This window comes from Enhydra lutris, unplaced genomic scaffold (assembly GCF_002288905.1).
Source record: "Enhydra lutris kenyoni isolate GAN:26980312 unplaced genomic scaffold, ASM228890v2 scaffoldscaffold12, whole genome shotgun sequence".
Taxonomy (NCBI): domain Eukaryota; kingdom Metazoa; phylum Chordata; class Mammalia; order Carnivora; family Mustelidae; genus Enhydra; species Enhydra lutris.
The window spans coordinates 49101114-49117696 of record NW_019154096.1 but is presented as its reverse complement, the minus strand read 5'-3'; the positions used below and the strand labels follow the sequence as shown (position 1 = coordinate 49117696).

Here is a 16583-nt window from a genome sequence, read left to right as displayed (position 1 = left end):
AGCCTGAGGAGCAACCTTGCTCCGCCTTCCCAGAGCCTGCTTCCCTGGCTTCTCTTCTTTCTGTGAGCTCTGCTCTACCCAGCCAATAAAGCCCCCTTCTTCTTAAGTTAATCACAGTCCATTGAATGCCTGTGACCCAAGAACCACAACTGGCCTGGACACTTGGCCAGTGTACCACCGACAAGAGGTCTTAGCAATTCTTCTAAAGGAACAATTAGAAGGAGGGATGATGGTCAGAGGATGTTGACAATTTTAACAGAGTCAAAAAGGACCTCACTGGCCTTACCCACCATAGACAGCCTAGCTAGAGGGGGCGTGGACCATGAACTAGAGTCCCTCGGTGCAGCTCTCTGGTCCAGGTGGGAGTCAACGCCCACCAAGTGAGGTTAGAAGCACACTCTGTTCCAGTTGTACTGATTTCACTAACCTGGTCATTGTAAACCTTATTAGCCCCACTTTACAGATTGAGACTGAGACTGGAAGAAGTTACTTTACTTGCCTAAGACCACGAAGTTTCCATAATGGCAGCTAATGGGTTAAACACAGGCCTGTCTGAACTGTTGTCTCCATGATATCCAGACACCAGGACGTTAGTGGAGGTGTTCCTGTGGAGTCTTGGGACCTGAAAGTCCCGTGAAGCACCGGCCATGTGGGTCTTGCTCGGTCCGGTCTCCTCAGGCCTGGATCCCTGCACCCCACATCCATTTTCCCAGTATCACCTGCCTGAACACACAGGGCCCCGTGCCCTCTGTGAGCCAAGCCCCAAACAGGGGAGTCAGCTTCCTTCTGCACATTTTGCTCCGTTGTCAAATCTGACTGTCTCTAGCTCCACAGGAAGTCACAAACCCATTCACTGCTCTCCATTTCCACTGTCCCCCTGTCCCAGGGCGGCCACCACCAGCGCTCACCGGTCCGTGGCCAGCCGGGCGGCCCTTGTCATCTGGGCTTCCCAGGGAAGCCAGGTCATCTGCGCCAACATCACCTAGCTCCTGCTCTGCTCCCACTTCGACTCCTGAAAGCCATGTCACCGCTCCACAACAGAAGTCTCACTGTGCCCTGCCATGCTCACCAGTCAGGCCCCAGCTCAGTCTGTCCCTTGTCGTTGTTGTTGTTAAGACATTCTGTCTGTTTCCAGTGCAGTTAACATGCCCTGTTATAGTACAATGTAGCAATTCAGTGATTCTGTACATGACTCAGTTCTCCTCAGGATAAGTGTGCTCTGAATCCCGGTCACCAGTGTCACCCCTCCCCCAACCCCCCCTCCGGTAACCACCAGTTTCTTCTCAAGAGTTAAGGCTGTTTTTTTCATTTGTCTCTTTTTTCCTTCTTTTGTTTCGTTTCTTAAACTCCACACATGTAACTCATGCTGCCTTACTCCTTCTGAGGGCACTCCCCTGGTTTATGCTGCTTCAGGAACATGGGCCTCCTTCCGGGCTGTGCCCGCGGTCATGATGCCAGGGTCCTGGGATTGAGCCCAGCATCAGGCTCCCTGCTTGGTGGGCAGGAAGGCTGCTTCTCCCTCTCCCATTCGCACAGCTTGTGTTCCCTCTCTCACTGTCTCTCTCTGTCTGTTAAATAAATAAATAAATAAAATCTGTAAAAAAAAGAAAGAAAGAAAGAAAGATTTGTTGAACCATGATGAATGCATTCATTTAAGTGATCAGATTTATTGGTTGGAATTCTGTTGTTTTGTTGGCGTGGGACTCCAGTTCCTTCACTGTTTTAAGGAAACAAACTCCTAACAATGGCCTCATAAAAACTAGAAGCCATCCTTGTCAGTGGCTTCCTCCAGCTCTACGAGGGTCCCCACTCAAAATGTGAGAACAGAAAGGGGGTGAGGCCAGACATGCCGCCAGGCAGCTCACAGACCAGGGAGTGTGTTCGCTGGGGCAGCCACAGCCCCTGCCCCGGACACAGAGCAGGCTCCAACTCCCGTCACGAGGCCAACCTCTGTGTTGACACTGTTGGCGCACTCTACCCATGGCTGCAGGGACAGCGGTCCATGCAGGGGAGGGAGCGGCCAGCCTCAGCGTGGGGATCCCATTGTTTCTAAAGGGCTGCTGGCCGCAGAAGCCACTGAGCTCTCGAGCCAGCCGTGGGTTCTTTGCTGAGATGGGGGTGTAGCTGAGGAAGGAGCCTGGAAAGTAAGAGGAGAAAAAGAAAACAAAGGGGATGGGTGATGGGGCCATCCACAGTGGCCTTGAAGCAGGACACCATCTCCCTGCGGGATGGGCAGACGACTCGGCTACTCCCTTGCCCATAAATGGCCAGAGCTCTCATGGGGCCACCCCTTTTCCCCGCCACCCTGGCTCTCCCAGGCTGTTGCTCCTACAAATGGGAAGCACAAGCCAGCAACACTAAGAAAGGAGCTTGCTGAGGGTGCTGCTGGAGAAGGTTCTTGGGAGGCATCAGAAATGGTGAGTAGGCTAGCATCTTTTCTCACCCTAAGCTTCCCTTCTCACTATAAGAAACGACTCCCAGGCATTGAAAGCTCACATCTCATGCAAATATGACTGTACCATCGGTGTTAGGACTTCAGGGGGCTTGGGATTTTTTTAAACATTATTTTCCTATGTGCAAAATACTAATCATTAAAACAATTCTCATCTAATATTTGCTGCTCTCATCATTTATTTTACTATTAAGGTTTTGTGTTTAAAACCCTACAAACAGCAAGGGTACTAAGTAGATGTTTCGGCTAACTTCATTTCCCGGGTGAAACAGGAGGTGTCATCCCCGCCTTTGTCCTCATCTGCTCAGTCCGCCTTCCATTACACGATCAGCAATGGTTAGACACTCAGAAGTTGCATTGGAAACTGTCTGATTTCCTTCCTGGCTTGTGACACGTATTTGGGCGTGACTCAATCAAATGAAGTTTGCTGAGTTAGAAGAGGCTTCTGGGAGTTCCTTTATTAAAGAGATTATGAAAAGGAATTGAATTCCGGCATTGGAGTTAGGAAGATCTGTGATCTAACCAGACCCAGACCACTTACCAGCAACCTATCTTGCTCTCAGTCTCCACACCCATGAGGGAGGGATGATAGGGTTCCTTTCACAGGGTGGTTATGCATGCGGTGTCTGACCCACAGCATCCCTTCAATAACAGTGAGTAATTATCCTGCCTCTCCCTCCTTCCCCTCATGAATGGCAAGCTCATAATGAGGGACACTTGGCCACTGAGATCCTCAGGTGCCTTTAGAACCATTATGTAGATATTATATAGCGCGTAGACTAGCAAGAAATGTAGCAACTTCCAGTACTCGGAATGTTGCTCATCTAGGCACACAATTCCAACCATGAGAACTTCCCAAGTGGCTTCTTTGTGCCTTGCTCCGTGCTGGCCAGACCATGAAGAACATGACATCATGTGATACCCCCCCGCCCCCCGCCGTGGATTTTATAGTTCAGAAGGAGCAATCAATGATGTTTTTCCCTTTGGGCTTCTGGGCAGGGCAGGTTGACATTATCCCTGTTTGAAGCCTGGGAAGATAGATTTGCTGTGAGGGAATGGAGACCAGAGACTCTGACTCACTTTTCCAAGGTCACACAATTCCTAAGTGACTGAGTCTGGACTGGGATCCACCTCAGGTGACTCCAAGCCCGGGGCTGCCTCACCCCTCCCAGCAGGCTCTCTAAAGGACACTGCCTTGGATTCTCCCCACCTAAACTGATGTGATGTTTTTCTCTCCACGAGAGCACTGGAGCATTATTTCTACAAAATATGAATGTCTTTCTGAAATTGGCCAAAATCTTCGTCATCCCAATATTGATAAACAGCACACGCAATGGCCCATTTGTTGCTGCTCTTCTCCTTCTGCTGTCCCCCCAAAGGGAGCTTTGTCTTGGGTTTGCTGACATCAGTACCCAGTATTCACTGATGAGATAAGGCTCTGGGCAGCTGTGTCCCATACAGTAGCTACCAAGTGTCCTTGCAGCATCTGTGGGCTTGGTTGGTGTTAGTGCAAAGGGCAGCGACTGGGTCCCTTGAGTAAGAAGCCCCGGACCTAAGGTGGCCCAGATATTCCTCTTGCTCTAACATTGTCCTAGAAGAGTGTCTATCTTGTTGTCAGGGAAGAGAAGCCTGGAAAGACTGGCATGGGCTAGCCCAAACTCCAGTGACAGAAGATGGGGACAGGGAAGAAGAAGGAGCCAGTGGAGGCTCTGCACAGGCTAACAATTTGGTGTCCCACGGAGCTCGCAATCTTTTGATATTGACTCCATATCTGGGGGAGAGCTGAGGCTGGGTGCTGAGTGAGGGGAGGGAACAGGGCGTGACTCTCTCCTCTGTTGTCCTAAGCAGCTCTGCCCCAGCCTGGAAGCTTTGTCTCTGACCCAGCAGGCACAGAAGCCTTGTCCTGCTCGCACCCTCTCTCCTGGGGAGGGGTTTTGGAGCAGGTGTTCTTGTTGGAACTTGCCCCTCGTGGCCTTTACTTCCTACCCAAGCAGAAAGTACCAACTACTTCTAAGCTCACACCGTTCCCTCCCTCAAAAGATTTCTGGGGGAAAAACAAAACTTTCAGCCCTTTGCTGAATTTCTAATGTGGTCTTTGCTGCCCTCTGGGTTGGGACCCATCAGGCAATCACTGGCTGGCCCTTTTACGGGACCATGGCTGGGGTTCTGAGAAGGGGAGAGGGGCCAAGATTGGGAGCAGAGGTTGGGGTTTGACTGATCCTGTGGAATCAGTGAATTTTCCTGAGACCCACCAGGGTGGGTGACAGTCAGTAGTGGGGTCAGGAGACTGACCAACTGACCATTCCCGGAGCATTAATGTTTCCTTCTCTCCTCCAGAGTTTCTCACTGAACTTCACGCTGCTGGCCAACACGGTAAGTGCTGCAGGCTCCCTGTCACTGGGCAAGTGGGCAGAGGTGCCTGCAGGGGTGAGGAGAGGTGGGCAGAGCTCCCTCACTTGGACCGCAAGCTGAGGGATGAACTGCAAGATTTCAGACACTTACAGTTGTGGGGAGAGGTGTTGAGACAAAGTTCTTCAACTATAAAAATCACAAACATTTTGAAAGTAAAATAAGAAAAAAAAAAAAAACACAACATCTAAATTCCGAGCAGCAGAAAACATTAGTGTCGCTCCTTCTAGTCCTGCTTGAGTTTACGTATATTCTGACTTTACATATATTTTGACATTTGTTGTCTCCTGCACCGTGTTCTTACTCTGCATGTGATTTTATATAGACTTTATGATGAATATTTTCCATCAGTCCTTTTAACCATAACTGAGAATGGTCACATGACATTCGTTCGAGTGAACTATTTCTTTAATCGATTAGCCATAGTCAAGAATCATTTGGTGATAAAAAGAGTTACAGCTAAATCCTTGTCTGCATTTTAAGGCGATTTCCTTTGTCTGTGTTCTAGAAGGGGCGTTGTTGGGTCAACAAGGATGAACGGTTTATGGCTCTTGAGTATGGCATTTAGTTCCAAGTCCGACAGAGGCTGTGAGTTGAGGAAGGCATATAGTTTCGGTACACAGCTGATCTTCTGTCTTCTGTGCCCACGTTGCGTGCAGATAATAAAGTGGGGGGCTGTTCTCCGACTCGCAGTGTTGTTATGATTGAGACGGGCATTTTCCCGGCCCGGTTTTTCAGTACGTTTGGCCGTGCCAAATTTTTCTGATAAGTTACATTGTTCTTCAAAGAGAATAAACTGAATCTACCTGGTAAGAGGATGCGTGAGCCTGCGATCGTTTCTACCGTAACAGGGGGGCATAGTCCTGGAGAGCCGCGGAAAGGGGCCACCTCCTGGCTCACTGCCGGCCTCTGGCGCCCGCTACTGGCCGCCCTGGATCTCAGTCCCACCCACTCCGCCCTCCCAGTAGGGCCCTGCCTTCAGAATCTCCCGGTCCTGCTCCGGCTAGCTGTTTCACCCTCTCACTGTTGCCCTCACACAACTCCCCCTAACCCCCAGCCCTCTCTGTACCTGTCAAAACCTTTGATATGGTCCCTGCTGGAACATTCCCCCTGGCTGCTTGAACTTAGGTCTGTAGAGACCCCAGGTTCTGTCTTATTCCGGTTTGGCCTACCCTGTGAAGGTAACTCAGAGAAGCTTGGGGCCGTGGAGGTGAGTGAGAGTGAGAGGGAAGCCTGTAAATGCTAGTCATCACCGTGTGTAATGCCTTCTCTGTTCATAGCCCATTTCTCTGAGAACTGTCCCCTCCCCCTTTGGACCTATGTAGGGCAACCATCCATCCCAGTTTGGGACTGTCTGGTGTTGGCAGGGCACATCCTATATCCTGGGCAAGTTCTCTGGATGGTTGGTCACCCTATCTGGCAGTTATATTCTACTACATATCCCTTCCTTTGGGGACACGTGGGTGGCTCAGTAGGTGGGAGAGGCCTGCTCTTGATTTCAGCTTCTGTCATGATCTCAGGGTTCTGAGATCGAGCCCTGGGTCAGGCTCCACACTCAGGAGGGACCCTGCTTCAGGATTCTCTCTCTCCCTCTGCCCCTCTCCCTGCTTGCTTGTGTGCTCTCTCTCTCTCTCGCTCTCTCTCAAATAAATACATGAAACTTAGAAAAAAAATAATAAATAACTCTTCTCTTTTGGTGCAGCTGAATGACTAGAAGGCCAGTGCCCAGTGAAGTAGGTGAGAGGGGGATACGGGGCTCATCAGAGCCTATCCGCAGGGGGGGTTGGAACAAGGATACATATGCAAGTCTGTCTCTGCTGCGCCATACCAAACTGTCAAGTACAAAAACTGGGTCACGGATGGCAGTGTAGCCCAGCAGTGAAGAGCACGGACCTTGGATCCTCCAGTTAGGGCATTCAGGCATTACAGCTTATATAAGCTGTTTGTATAATGTGCACTGTGTGGTTTTATTTTTTTAAGATGTATTTTTTTTTTTCCACACAGACTTCCTCCCCACCTGCTACAAGTGGGAAAGAAACAGTAAGTATGTCACATGGAGCCTCAGTTTGGTCACTTGTAAAAAGGGAATAATAATGATCTAGGCATTTCCTATCTTTGTTTTGAGGAGTAAAGTTCAAATATGCGAACTGTCACCAAATACAGAATCTGGCTCAACAATTATTCTTACAACCAACTCAGTTCAAAAATGAGAGCGAGCATGCAGAAATCACAAGCAGTTTTCCCAAAGTGTTAAGCAGAAAAAGCTAGACATGAAACCATACATATTTTTCATGGCCATCTAGGTGATCCTGGAAAAAAAAACCCAAAACTAATCTACAGTGACAGAATTCAGGATAGTGGCCACACATGCCTTTACTGGGAGTATAGGGACAGCTTCTGGGGTCCCTACCAGTCTTCGTCTGGGTGCTGGTTAGCTGCGTGGGTTCCACATGTGAAGTCATCCAGCTGTATATTTATAATTTGTGTACTTCTTTGTATGTATGTTACATATCAGAGTTGAGCATTTATAGGGATTCTGCAGATTATCTTTGATATTTCCAGGTAATCTGAAATTAATTGCTTAATGAATGTAGTGCAAATAAATGTAAACATTTACATCAAAATGATGTGGGATATGACTTTTTACTTTTTGCCAAACTGATAGGTTAAAATAGTACCTAATCATTTTGAATTGTTTCTCAGCTTTCACTATGTTGATGAGACATCTGTATTTCTGTTTGTAGGAATGGCCTGTTCATATCCTTTGCCCATTTTTCCTCCTGGATTATCATCCTTTTCCCATTGATTTAAACTATGTAAATTAAGTCCTATGACATGAGTCATTTGTCATGTACATTTCAAACATATTTTTCTGCATTATTTTATTAATCTTTTGATTTTGTATACGACACTTAGAGGCTATGCAGGTTTTTGTTTTGTTTTATTTTTAATCAACCTAACTTTCCCTTTATGCTTGGAGAACCTGACTCTGCCCTTCTCTGTATGGCAGGACTGTGGGCCCTCTCTTGGATTAGCAGCAGGCATCCCATCCCTGGTGGCCACAGCGCTGCTGGTGTCCTTACTATTCATGCTGATCCGCCGAAGAAGAAGCAGCAATGATTCCGCCGAGGTGATTAGCAAGCTCCTTTGGGTCTCGTTGTGTTGGCAGGAGTATTTCAGTGAACTTGCTTTGGGCTGAGGGTGTCAGGATCCGCATCTGTTTCCTGTGGGACATGATGGTGGATGTTCCTGCCCCTCAGTTTCTATCTCAGACTCATGTTACTATACTCTGGGCAGAGCCGATCTGTCACCCAATCTTCACTTTAGGAAATCTGCTGCAATAAGGATGGTATTTGGGGTGGCAGAAAGTAACTGTGGAGAGGGACAGGTGTTGCCATGGCAAATGCACACCTGTACTGTGGGTATGTTTTCTGAAATTAAGGACAGAAGGACCTAAGCTTCGTAAAGAGAGTGGGGACAATCTCAGGAAAAGTAAGAGACAAATAGGTGCTGAGGGATATATGGTAGGAATAGGCTCTGTTTATCTTTGCCCTTTTTCTACATCAGAATACACATCAGCCCCCAGGGAATCTACCAACCCCCCCCCCCCCCCCCCCAAATGCTGGTTTGCTCTGGAGACCAGGCTCAGAATTCAAAGGCCACCCAGACAATACCCAAGAAGTTTCTGGGTTCTAATTCCATCCTCTGTGAACAGTCCTGATTGTTCTCAACACTGGTAAGCATTAATGGGAGACAGACCACCTGGCTTCTACACCTGGCTCTGCCACTTTATGACTTATGTGACTCTGAACAAGTGACTTCACATTTTCTGGGCCTTGGTTAGTTCTACTCCAAAACAGAAGTCATAAAAGCTACCCTCCCTATTTTAGGAGGTTGTGAGGATGGACTGAGATCATGGTTGTAAAGATGTGTTGACAAGCTGTGAACTTTAAACATAGTAAGGTGTATTGTGGTTGGTGGTGGTGTCATTTATTTAAATCATAGTTTCTTAACCTTTGGTGCAATTTAACACGCATCTAGGAGGCTACCAATACCAATACTATAATTACAAATACCAATCACCAAAACCAATTAAATTAGTATCTCTGGACAAAAGGGCTGTGGCATGAGGGATTTTAAATGTCTACTCTAGTAGAGGGAATATTATAATGAACCCAATTATCAAAATGTGGCCAATCTTGTTTGATCTCTACTCCTACACACTTCTCTCCACTGTCAATCCTGGATTATTTTTGAAGTTAACTTACAGTGGTATCTCTCATTTATGGATTTTTTTTTGGGGGGGATGGTTATTATCCGTTTGGTTACTTTATTTTTAAAGTGTTCTAGTGATTCTTATGTGCATGCAGGTTTAAGAACCATTGATTTCAATCATTGTCATAGGGAAATTCTGTGACCCTTCATTTCTTCATTTTTTAAATTCTTTTTGTCAACTTAGGAAAGTGAGAGGCCATGTGAAATTTCAGAAATCTATGACAATCCCAAGATTGCTGAGGTAAGCACTCTTGGTTAAAATCACTGTGTATCAACGCGGTGCCTGGGTGGCTCAGTTGGTTAAGTGTCCAACTCTTGATTTGGGCTCAAGTTATGATCTCAGGGTTGGTCATAAGATCAAGCCCCACACTGGGCTCCAGGCTCATCAGGGAGTCTGCTTGAGATTCTCTCTCTCTGTCTCCGTCTCGCCCTCCCCACTGTGCTGTCTCTCTCTCAAATAAACCTTTTCTTTAATCACTGTATGTCATTAATACATGAAAGCTAAGGGTTTTTAAACCTTCCATGTATGGAAGAAGTACAATGTGGGCTCATGTGGAAAAGAGGCAACCCAATGAAGCTTGGGCACAAAGGAGGTTCTCACTGTATTTTTATTGGCTGGATAGGAATTCAAGGTTGATGTAATATTAGAAAATCAATGTAATATTATTTATTTCACCGACAAATTAAAACAGAAAAATTGTGTGACCATCTCAATAGGAGAAGAGAGTCTAAAAAAATTAAACAGCCATTTGTTATGTGAACTCTTAGCAAGTTGAAAAATAGAATAGGAACCTCCTTAACTGGAAAGAAGGCATCTTTTTAAAAAAGTTACAGCAAACATCATACTTAAAGGTAAAATGAATTCTCTTTAAGATTGGAAACAAGGATACTCAATTCAATACAGAATAGAATTCCATTCAATATTGTACTTCAGGTCCTAGTCAATGCAGTAGGTTAAGAAGTAGAACTTAACTCAATAAGGGAAATCCTTTCACAATGTGTATGTATATTAAAAAATCACATCATATTCTTTAAGCATCTTATAATCTTGTTTGTCAATTATACCTCAGTACAGATTAAAATACAAAGAAAAAGAAGAAGAAAGTATAAAACTGGGAAAGAAGAAACAAAACTGTTATTATTTGCAGATGATATGATTATTTACATAGAAAAGCCAAATTATCTACAGATAAATTATTAGAATTAAGGAGAGATTTTAACAAGTTTCCTGGATATGATAAAGTACTTTGCATTCTAAAAATCAATAACAATCACCTAGAAAAAGTAATTTTAAAAAATACCACTTTGTAGTGATAATAAAAATATGTAGAATGCTAAAGAATAAGTCTAAGAAAAGCTGTAACCCCTTTGTAGAGAATAATAAAACTTCAAGATATTAAATAAGACCTAAATAATGGGAGTTACATACCAAGCTCCTGGATATGAAGACTCAAGAGCATAAAGATGTCAAACAACCTCAAATCAATCTATATGATAAATGTAATTCCAATATAAATCCCAACGGATTTTTTTTCATGGACCGCAATAAGATGCTCCTAAAATCTTTAGGAAGAAAGCAGAAAAAATTTAAAAAGTAGTAATGAATAGACAGAACAAACAGAAAACAAATAGGAAGATGGTACATTTAAACCCAACCATGACTTCATTAAATATAAATGGTCTAACTACCCCAACTAAGAGGTAGAGATATAAACATAAAAAAATTTTTTTTTATCAGTTTGGATATAAAAATAAGATCCAAATGTATACTGCCTGCAAAAACTTACTTTAATATATAAAGACACTAATAGATTAAAGGTAAAAGAAATGAAAAAGGAACACCAAGCTAAGGTTAAACAGAAGAGAGTTGAGTGGCCAGAAAACATCTGCCAAGGCATTAAACTTGGCAATCGTAGGTCTCCTCTCATTCGTTCTCTGTCTCTCAAGAATTATATCCTTCCTTGCCTGCTGTCCAGCATCTTGAAAACTATTGTTTTAATTTTTTTTTTCTGATTTTGGTTGTTTCAGGTAGGAGGGTAATCTGGTTGCTGTTGCCCCATTTGGGTCAGAAGCAGAAGTCTTTGCTCTATTTTTGAAAAACCTGTTTGTTTTCTCAAGAATCCTAGGAGGTCACCCACACATGAGAAGAATCTGATGGGAGCAGAAGGAGCCCATGTATATGTGAAGACTGTAGCAGGAAGCGAGGAGCCCATGCCTGACACTTACCGTCCCACTGTCGAAATGGAGAGAAGGAGGGGATTGTGGTGGCTTATGCCCAGGTTGAGCCTGGAATGATACAGTTCGATCAAGGAGCAGAATCTAGAGCTGGAACAGAGCTGAAAACCCAGGGATTTGTGCTTGGAGTGATAAGAAATGCCAAGCTGCTTCTTAACCAACCCAAATTTCCTTTGAAGATCTGAAAACTTTTGGATTGGTTTGTCTCTGTAGGTCACAGAGCTAAGGGTTCATTCCAACACTCAGATCTTGTTGTTTAATAAGCAGTGAATCACCAAGTGAGGTCCAGAAGGAGCCTGTGGATTTTAGTCTTGACCTATGCTTTTCTTTATGATTTTGGGAAAATGGTTTGATTTCTGTGTGTCTTGCCTTACCATCTTTTTTCCACATCTTTTTTCTCAAAAAAAAAACAAAAAAACAAAAAAAAAAAAACCCTGAAACCCATCACACCTGGCTTCCATGGGAAGGATGGTCAGGGCTAGTATGGTGCAAGTTGGGCTATAAATAAAACATAAAGGGGATGTATGAGAGGAAGCAATTTCTTATTTCTGAATGTCTCAAGGTAGAAATCATGTGGAGACATTTGTTCCCTGCCCACAGGGGTAGCACATGGCTGGACGATTCATTGCTCCCATTTGTGTCTGTGATCAGACAGTACTTAAGAAAGGTGATTCTACAAAAGACTGTTTGTGTGTGTGTGTGTGTGTGTGTCTTTTGAGGGTAAACAGGGTGGAGTGAAGGCAAGTGTTGTTCCAAGAGATTATTAGAAATGAAGGCTATATCCACTTGTGGGAGTGGAGAGAAAGGCCTCCACTGCACTCTCCAGGAAAAGAGAGCAAGAAGACTCATGAGTGGATGAACACAGGATCAGAGGGGTGGGCTAAGTAGCAATTTGCTTGCCATCTGAGGAAAGTCTGTGGACAGCCGTAACTGGCTCAGGTCAGGCCTTCACCATGGCTTCCAGGAGTCCTGGTTCCCTCATGCAAGGAGGACCATTGCTGGTGAAAAAGCAGGGTCTCCTAGTGGAAGAACTTGGGTCCATAGTGTCTCAGGATCCATCCACCAACTCCATTTTGATATGCTGTGGAGGCACTTCCTTCTCACTTAGGGCCTCTGATTGCTCATGAACATGTCCCCTCTTCTTCAAATAACTAAGTACACATTCTACAAACCCGATGAATTACTGCCACCTACCAACATGTGCTTTCAAAGCTGCCTCACTTACCCTGGGTGTCCTAAGATGAAAAGATCAAGAAAGAGCATCTCCCTGAGAGAGAAAGGGCCACTAAGATCCAGAGAGAGACTCAGAGACAGAAAACAGGGAAGATATTTCTTTGGCATTTAGGAAATTGCACTTCGGAGTGAAAGCAGTGGGAATACATCCTGTGTGTGGCCTTGTGCTAGGACACCTAGAGCACAGCTCCACTGTGACCAGAGGAGCAGACTTTGACCTGAGTGCAGTGAGTCTAGAGTTAGGACCCCATCCTCCAAAAGCTCCAGAAGGGACCTAGAACCCCTTCTAGAATCTCTGATCTCATTAAACCTGTTTCTCTCCTCAATAAATCTTCAATCTTCATTCTTTCATTTTGTTACATTTTTGTTTAGAATATTTTATGGTATTTGAGTGAAAAGAAGACTCCACCATCTCTTGTTTCCTTCTGTTTTTATTCCAAATATACAGTATCTCAGCTACCCTGCGGGCAAAGTGGGCTTTGATGAGCTTCCCTGGAAATAAGCCACCCATTTCAATATAATTTCTATGGAAAAATGCATTGTGAATTCTAAGCCACAGTCATACAAATGGCCTACTAGAGCATAACCCATTACCAGGTGATGCCTTATCATGTTTTCAAAACTATTTCTAAAGGCAATCTGTATTTCAATAAGGCCTAAAGAATCTCATATTTTTCTAAGGCATCTTTACTACAATATGAAGCATAATCTACTTAACCTAAAAAAAAAAGGCTGAAAAAAAGTTGACAACTTTTTCTAGGCATTTCTTTCCCATGGTTCAATGTAATCCAATCCCAGATGTGCAAAAATTTCTTCTTCACTTTCTGCTTTGAGAAATATTTTCTGAAAGTATAAAAAGAAATATGTGCATTCAGATATTTTTAAACATCTTGATGCTGACATAGTGAGTTTTACTTGTAAATTGTCCTGGCAGAATGAATTGTTACCAAAACATAATTCCCTGCTTCTGAGTATAAAAAGTCATCTTAACTGGCTTCTTTTCTTTAGATCTTAACTGACTTCTGTAATTTTTATATTTTCTAACCCCAAAATATGATATTTCATAGACTAAGGTAAAATTTTGACAACTTTACATATTTACATACAAGCAGTTGGTATTTTTTCTATAGATCTGTAGTTCTTAACTACAGTTGTTCATTAGAACCACCTGATGAGACTTCTAAAAAAACACGGAAGCCTGAGCTACACCCCGGTCCAGTGAAATGAGAATCTCAGAAGAGGTCCTATGACCAGTCTATTTAAAGGCTCCGGGTAATTCTCATGCGCAGCCAAAATGAGGCACTGCTGCTCTAGGTAATGAGGAGAAGCAATTATAGGATACCTGTATATGCTGGTTCTCCCTCTGGCCTTCCTCACCTGCCCCACCCCAAACCCCACCAGGCTTCCAGCCCATGATCTCTTTTAGACCAAGCACCACTTCTCCATCATTCCTTCTTGCCTATAGCACAGCGTAGGGCATGTAAGATATACTCCGTTATGTTAGACTATTTAGAATGTGTTCATTTGTAAGTATTCCTAATTTGTGTTATGTGAATGTGCCTCCACTCACATGCTTGACATGTGAGGCTTTCCTGCCAATCTACAGTCCTCTCATCTGGCAGCATCACTTTGACTTTTCTTTGTAAAACCACCACTCCCTCCTCTCAGTCCATGAGGATCAGGTGTGGAGCTAATTCCCCCTCTAAGGAGGGCCACGTGATCCAAGCCTGACCAATCAGAGCCACAGGAAAGGGTTTAAGATTGGGCACACAGCCTAGGCCTGGCCAGTGAATATCAACTAGGACTCTTGCCAGAACTATTAGGAAAGAGGTTCTTCTCTGTCAAGCTGGAAGGATGGGAATCGTGGGAAGACCGTGCCTGAGAATGAAACCAACACTGAGGGAAACCTGCATTAGCAGCTGGATGCAGCCACACCTGAAGTCAGTATTACCCCCAGATGCTGCAATTATAAGCCAAGCATCCTTTTTCTGCTATGCCATCTTGGAGTGGGTTTCTGACTTTTAACTGAGATAGCTCTAAATAATACAGCTCAGCTGGACTGTAAGCTCCTAGAGTGTCAAGATCATTACTTTTAGTTATTTTGTGTCTTATTCCCCTCTGAGCTTAGTTTAGTGTCCTTGACCACTGTAAAAACAGCAGACTTTGGCATGTAGATTTAACAGATGAATATTTAACTCTTCATAATTCATAGAGTAATTTATCATTTTGCTGCGGCATGAATTTGGATCATGACCAGTGTACGTCTAGCATACCAAGTGAGTTCCATAGCTGGTGAGTAAGCCCAGCTGACTGCTCGTCTACATCTCAGGGCAGCTCTGTTGCTCTCTCTCTTGCACTGCTCTCATTAATGACCTACGTGATCACTTAAAATGTTACTGCTCGTTGCATTTAAGGGGTACTTGCGTGGTATTTATGATTTGGAGGAATCCTTGGTTTCCTTTGGAATTATTCACTAAAGATACAAAGATATACCAAACTCAACTAATGTTCACTGCTGAACTGGTTCTCAGGGCCCAACAAGCTCATCATCTTTGAGTCCAAAGCCCTTGAGGTACATTCCAGGCCAGGTAGGGAGCATGGTCCCATCAGGATTCTTCTAGCTGTCCTCAACTGTGATCTGGGAGAACAGGACACTCAGGGCAAAGGAAATTGAACCTGGACACTAAAATCAGTTCACGAAAAGTGCTCAGAGAGCTAACCATTGGGATGATGATCAAAGAAGCCCATCTTGGGTAGACAACTCTACCTTGGTCTTGTCATATAATGCATGGTTATCCAGGATCATCTTCCTCTCATGCGTGGCATAGCGTCGGATGTCTCTCTCAAACTGCTGGATGAGATATAATTAAAATAAGTGACTATCGAGCCTAGAATGTCTTCGATATTATGTGTTTAGAGATATCTAACTCTCTACAGTGAAATATCTGTTTATCTCCAGTAAACATTCTCAAAGCAATTTTCTCCCTGAGGGCAAGGTTCTGTGATGACAGAGCTCTGTGATTGCCCTTCCACACCAGAATGTAAGCTCTCTGAAAATAGGAGCCTGGCTTGTTCATGACCATATTCTCTTTTCTAATAGTGCCTGGCACATAGAAGATGTACAGCAAATGTCTGTCGAATGAATAAATAAATGTTGGAGAGGGTTGTCTCCAGGATAATAGCTGGCCCCAAGTAAATGCTGGATGAATAGTAGTTTTGTTTTTGTTTTGTTTTGGAATATCACTATTGTAAGAGAGGATGAGGAGTCAGGAGACCCAAATTACATCCTGGATTTTGTCCCTATTTGGCTGTGCATCTTTTGGCAAGTCACCCAGCTTCTCTGATCTTGATTTGTTGAACAGGAGAATGAAGGAAGTAAGTAAGGTTCCCTCTCACTGTAACAGTCTCTCAGATGAGATTTTGTAAAACTGATGGTTTGAGCCACTTGTCCCAGAATAGCATGTCCTATGGTCAAGGGTGGGCTCTAAGGCTGCAGGGAGTGAAAGCTGAAGCCCGAGATAGAGGACAGTTGACATTCATGTTGTTTTATCTGAGAGCAGCACATATCTGGAAATGTTGATCCTCCCCGTGAGAGGAGGAACCGTGGAATAATGGCGACCTCTAGTGGGAGGAGCCATCTCCTACTTTAGGAAAGCTGCTGTGGGGACCTTCCCCCCCCACCCCATGTGTAAGAAAACAGACTTTCCAAACAGAAGTCTTTGATAATGTGCCACAGGGGGAGCCAGGGTTGTGGACAAACAGGGTGAAGCAGATTCTGGATGCAGTAGCTGCTGGTCTGTGAAAATATGACGGTGTTGTTTGGCACTGAGCTTCCTCCCAGCCCTGGGACACTATCTTCATGGCCCCACCCCTGCTGCCGCCCCCAGGATTTAGAGCAATGGCTGCTCACAATGTGTTGGGAAAGGTTGGGGAGGAATGGGATAATGAGGACAGTGAGAGACTGTCCTTAGCTCCCCAG

The 16583-nt window shown here is 44.5% G+C and overlaps 2 protein-coding genes across 2 annotated transcripts in view; one reads left to right on the top strand and one right to left on the bottom strand.

The window, feature by feature from the left end:
• Positions 1-2042: 2042 nt before the first annotated feature.
• On the top strand, positions 2043-11756 carry LOC111145334 (oligodendrocytic myelin paranodal and inner loop protein). Its single transcript, XM_022500173.1, has 6 exons — positions 2043-2417; positions 4790-4825; positions 6866-6901; positions 7872-7991; positions 9321-9377; positions 11255-11756. Exons 1-6 carry the CDS (start codon positions 2229-2231, stop codon positions 11429-11431), a joined length of 615 nt encoding a protein of 204 aa, XP_022355881.1. The 5' UTR covers positions 2043-2228; the 3' UTR covers positions 11432-11756.
• Positions 11757-12968: 1212 nt separating this feature from the next.
• The window catches only part of LOC111145199 (DNA nucleotidylexotransferase), a 30625-nt gene continuing 27010 nt past the window's right edge, over positions 12969-16583 (bottom strand). Inside the window, exons 10-11 of the mRNA XM_022499926.1 lie at positions 15372-15455; positions 12969-13447 (exon numbers count right to left, since the gene is read on the bottom strand). Coding sequence (XP_022355634.1) covers positions 13361-13447; positions 15372-15455 — 171 coding nt within the window. The 3' untranslated portion in view covers positions 12969-13360. The remainder of the gene's footprint in view (positions 13448-15371; positions 15456-16583) is intronic.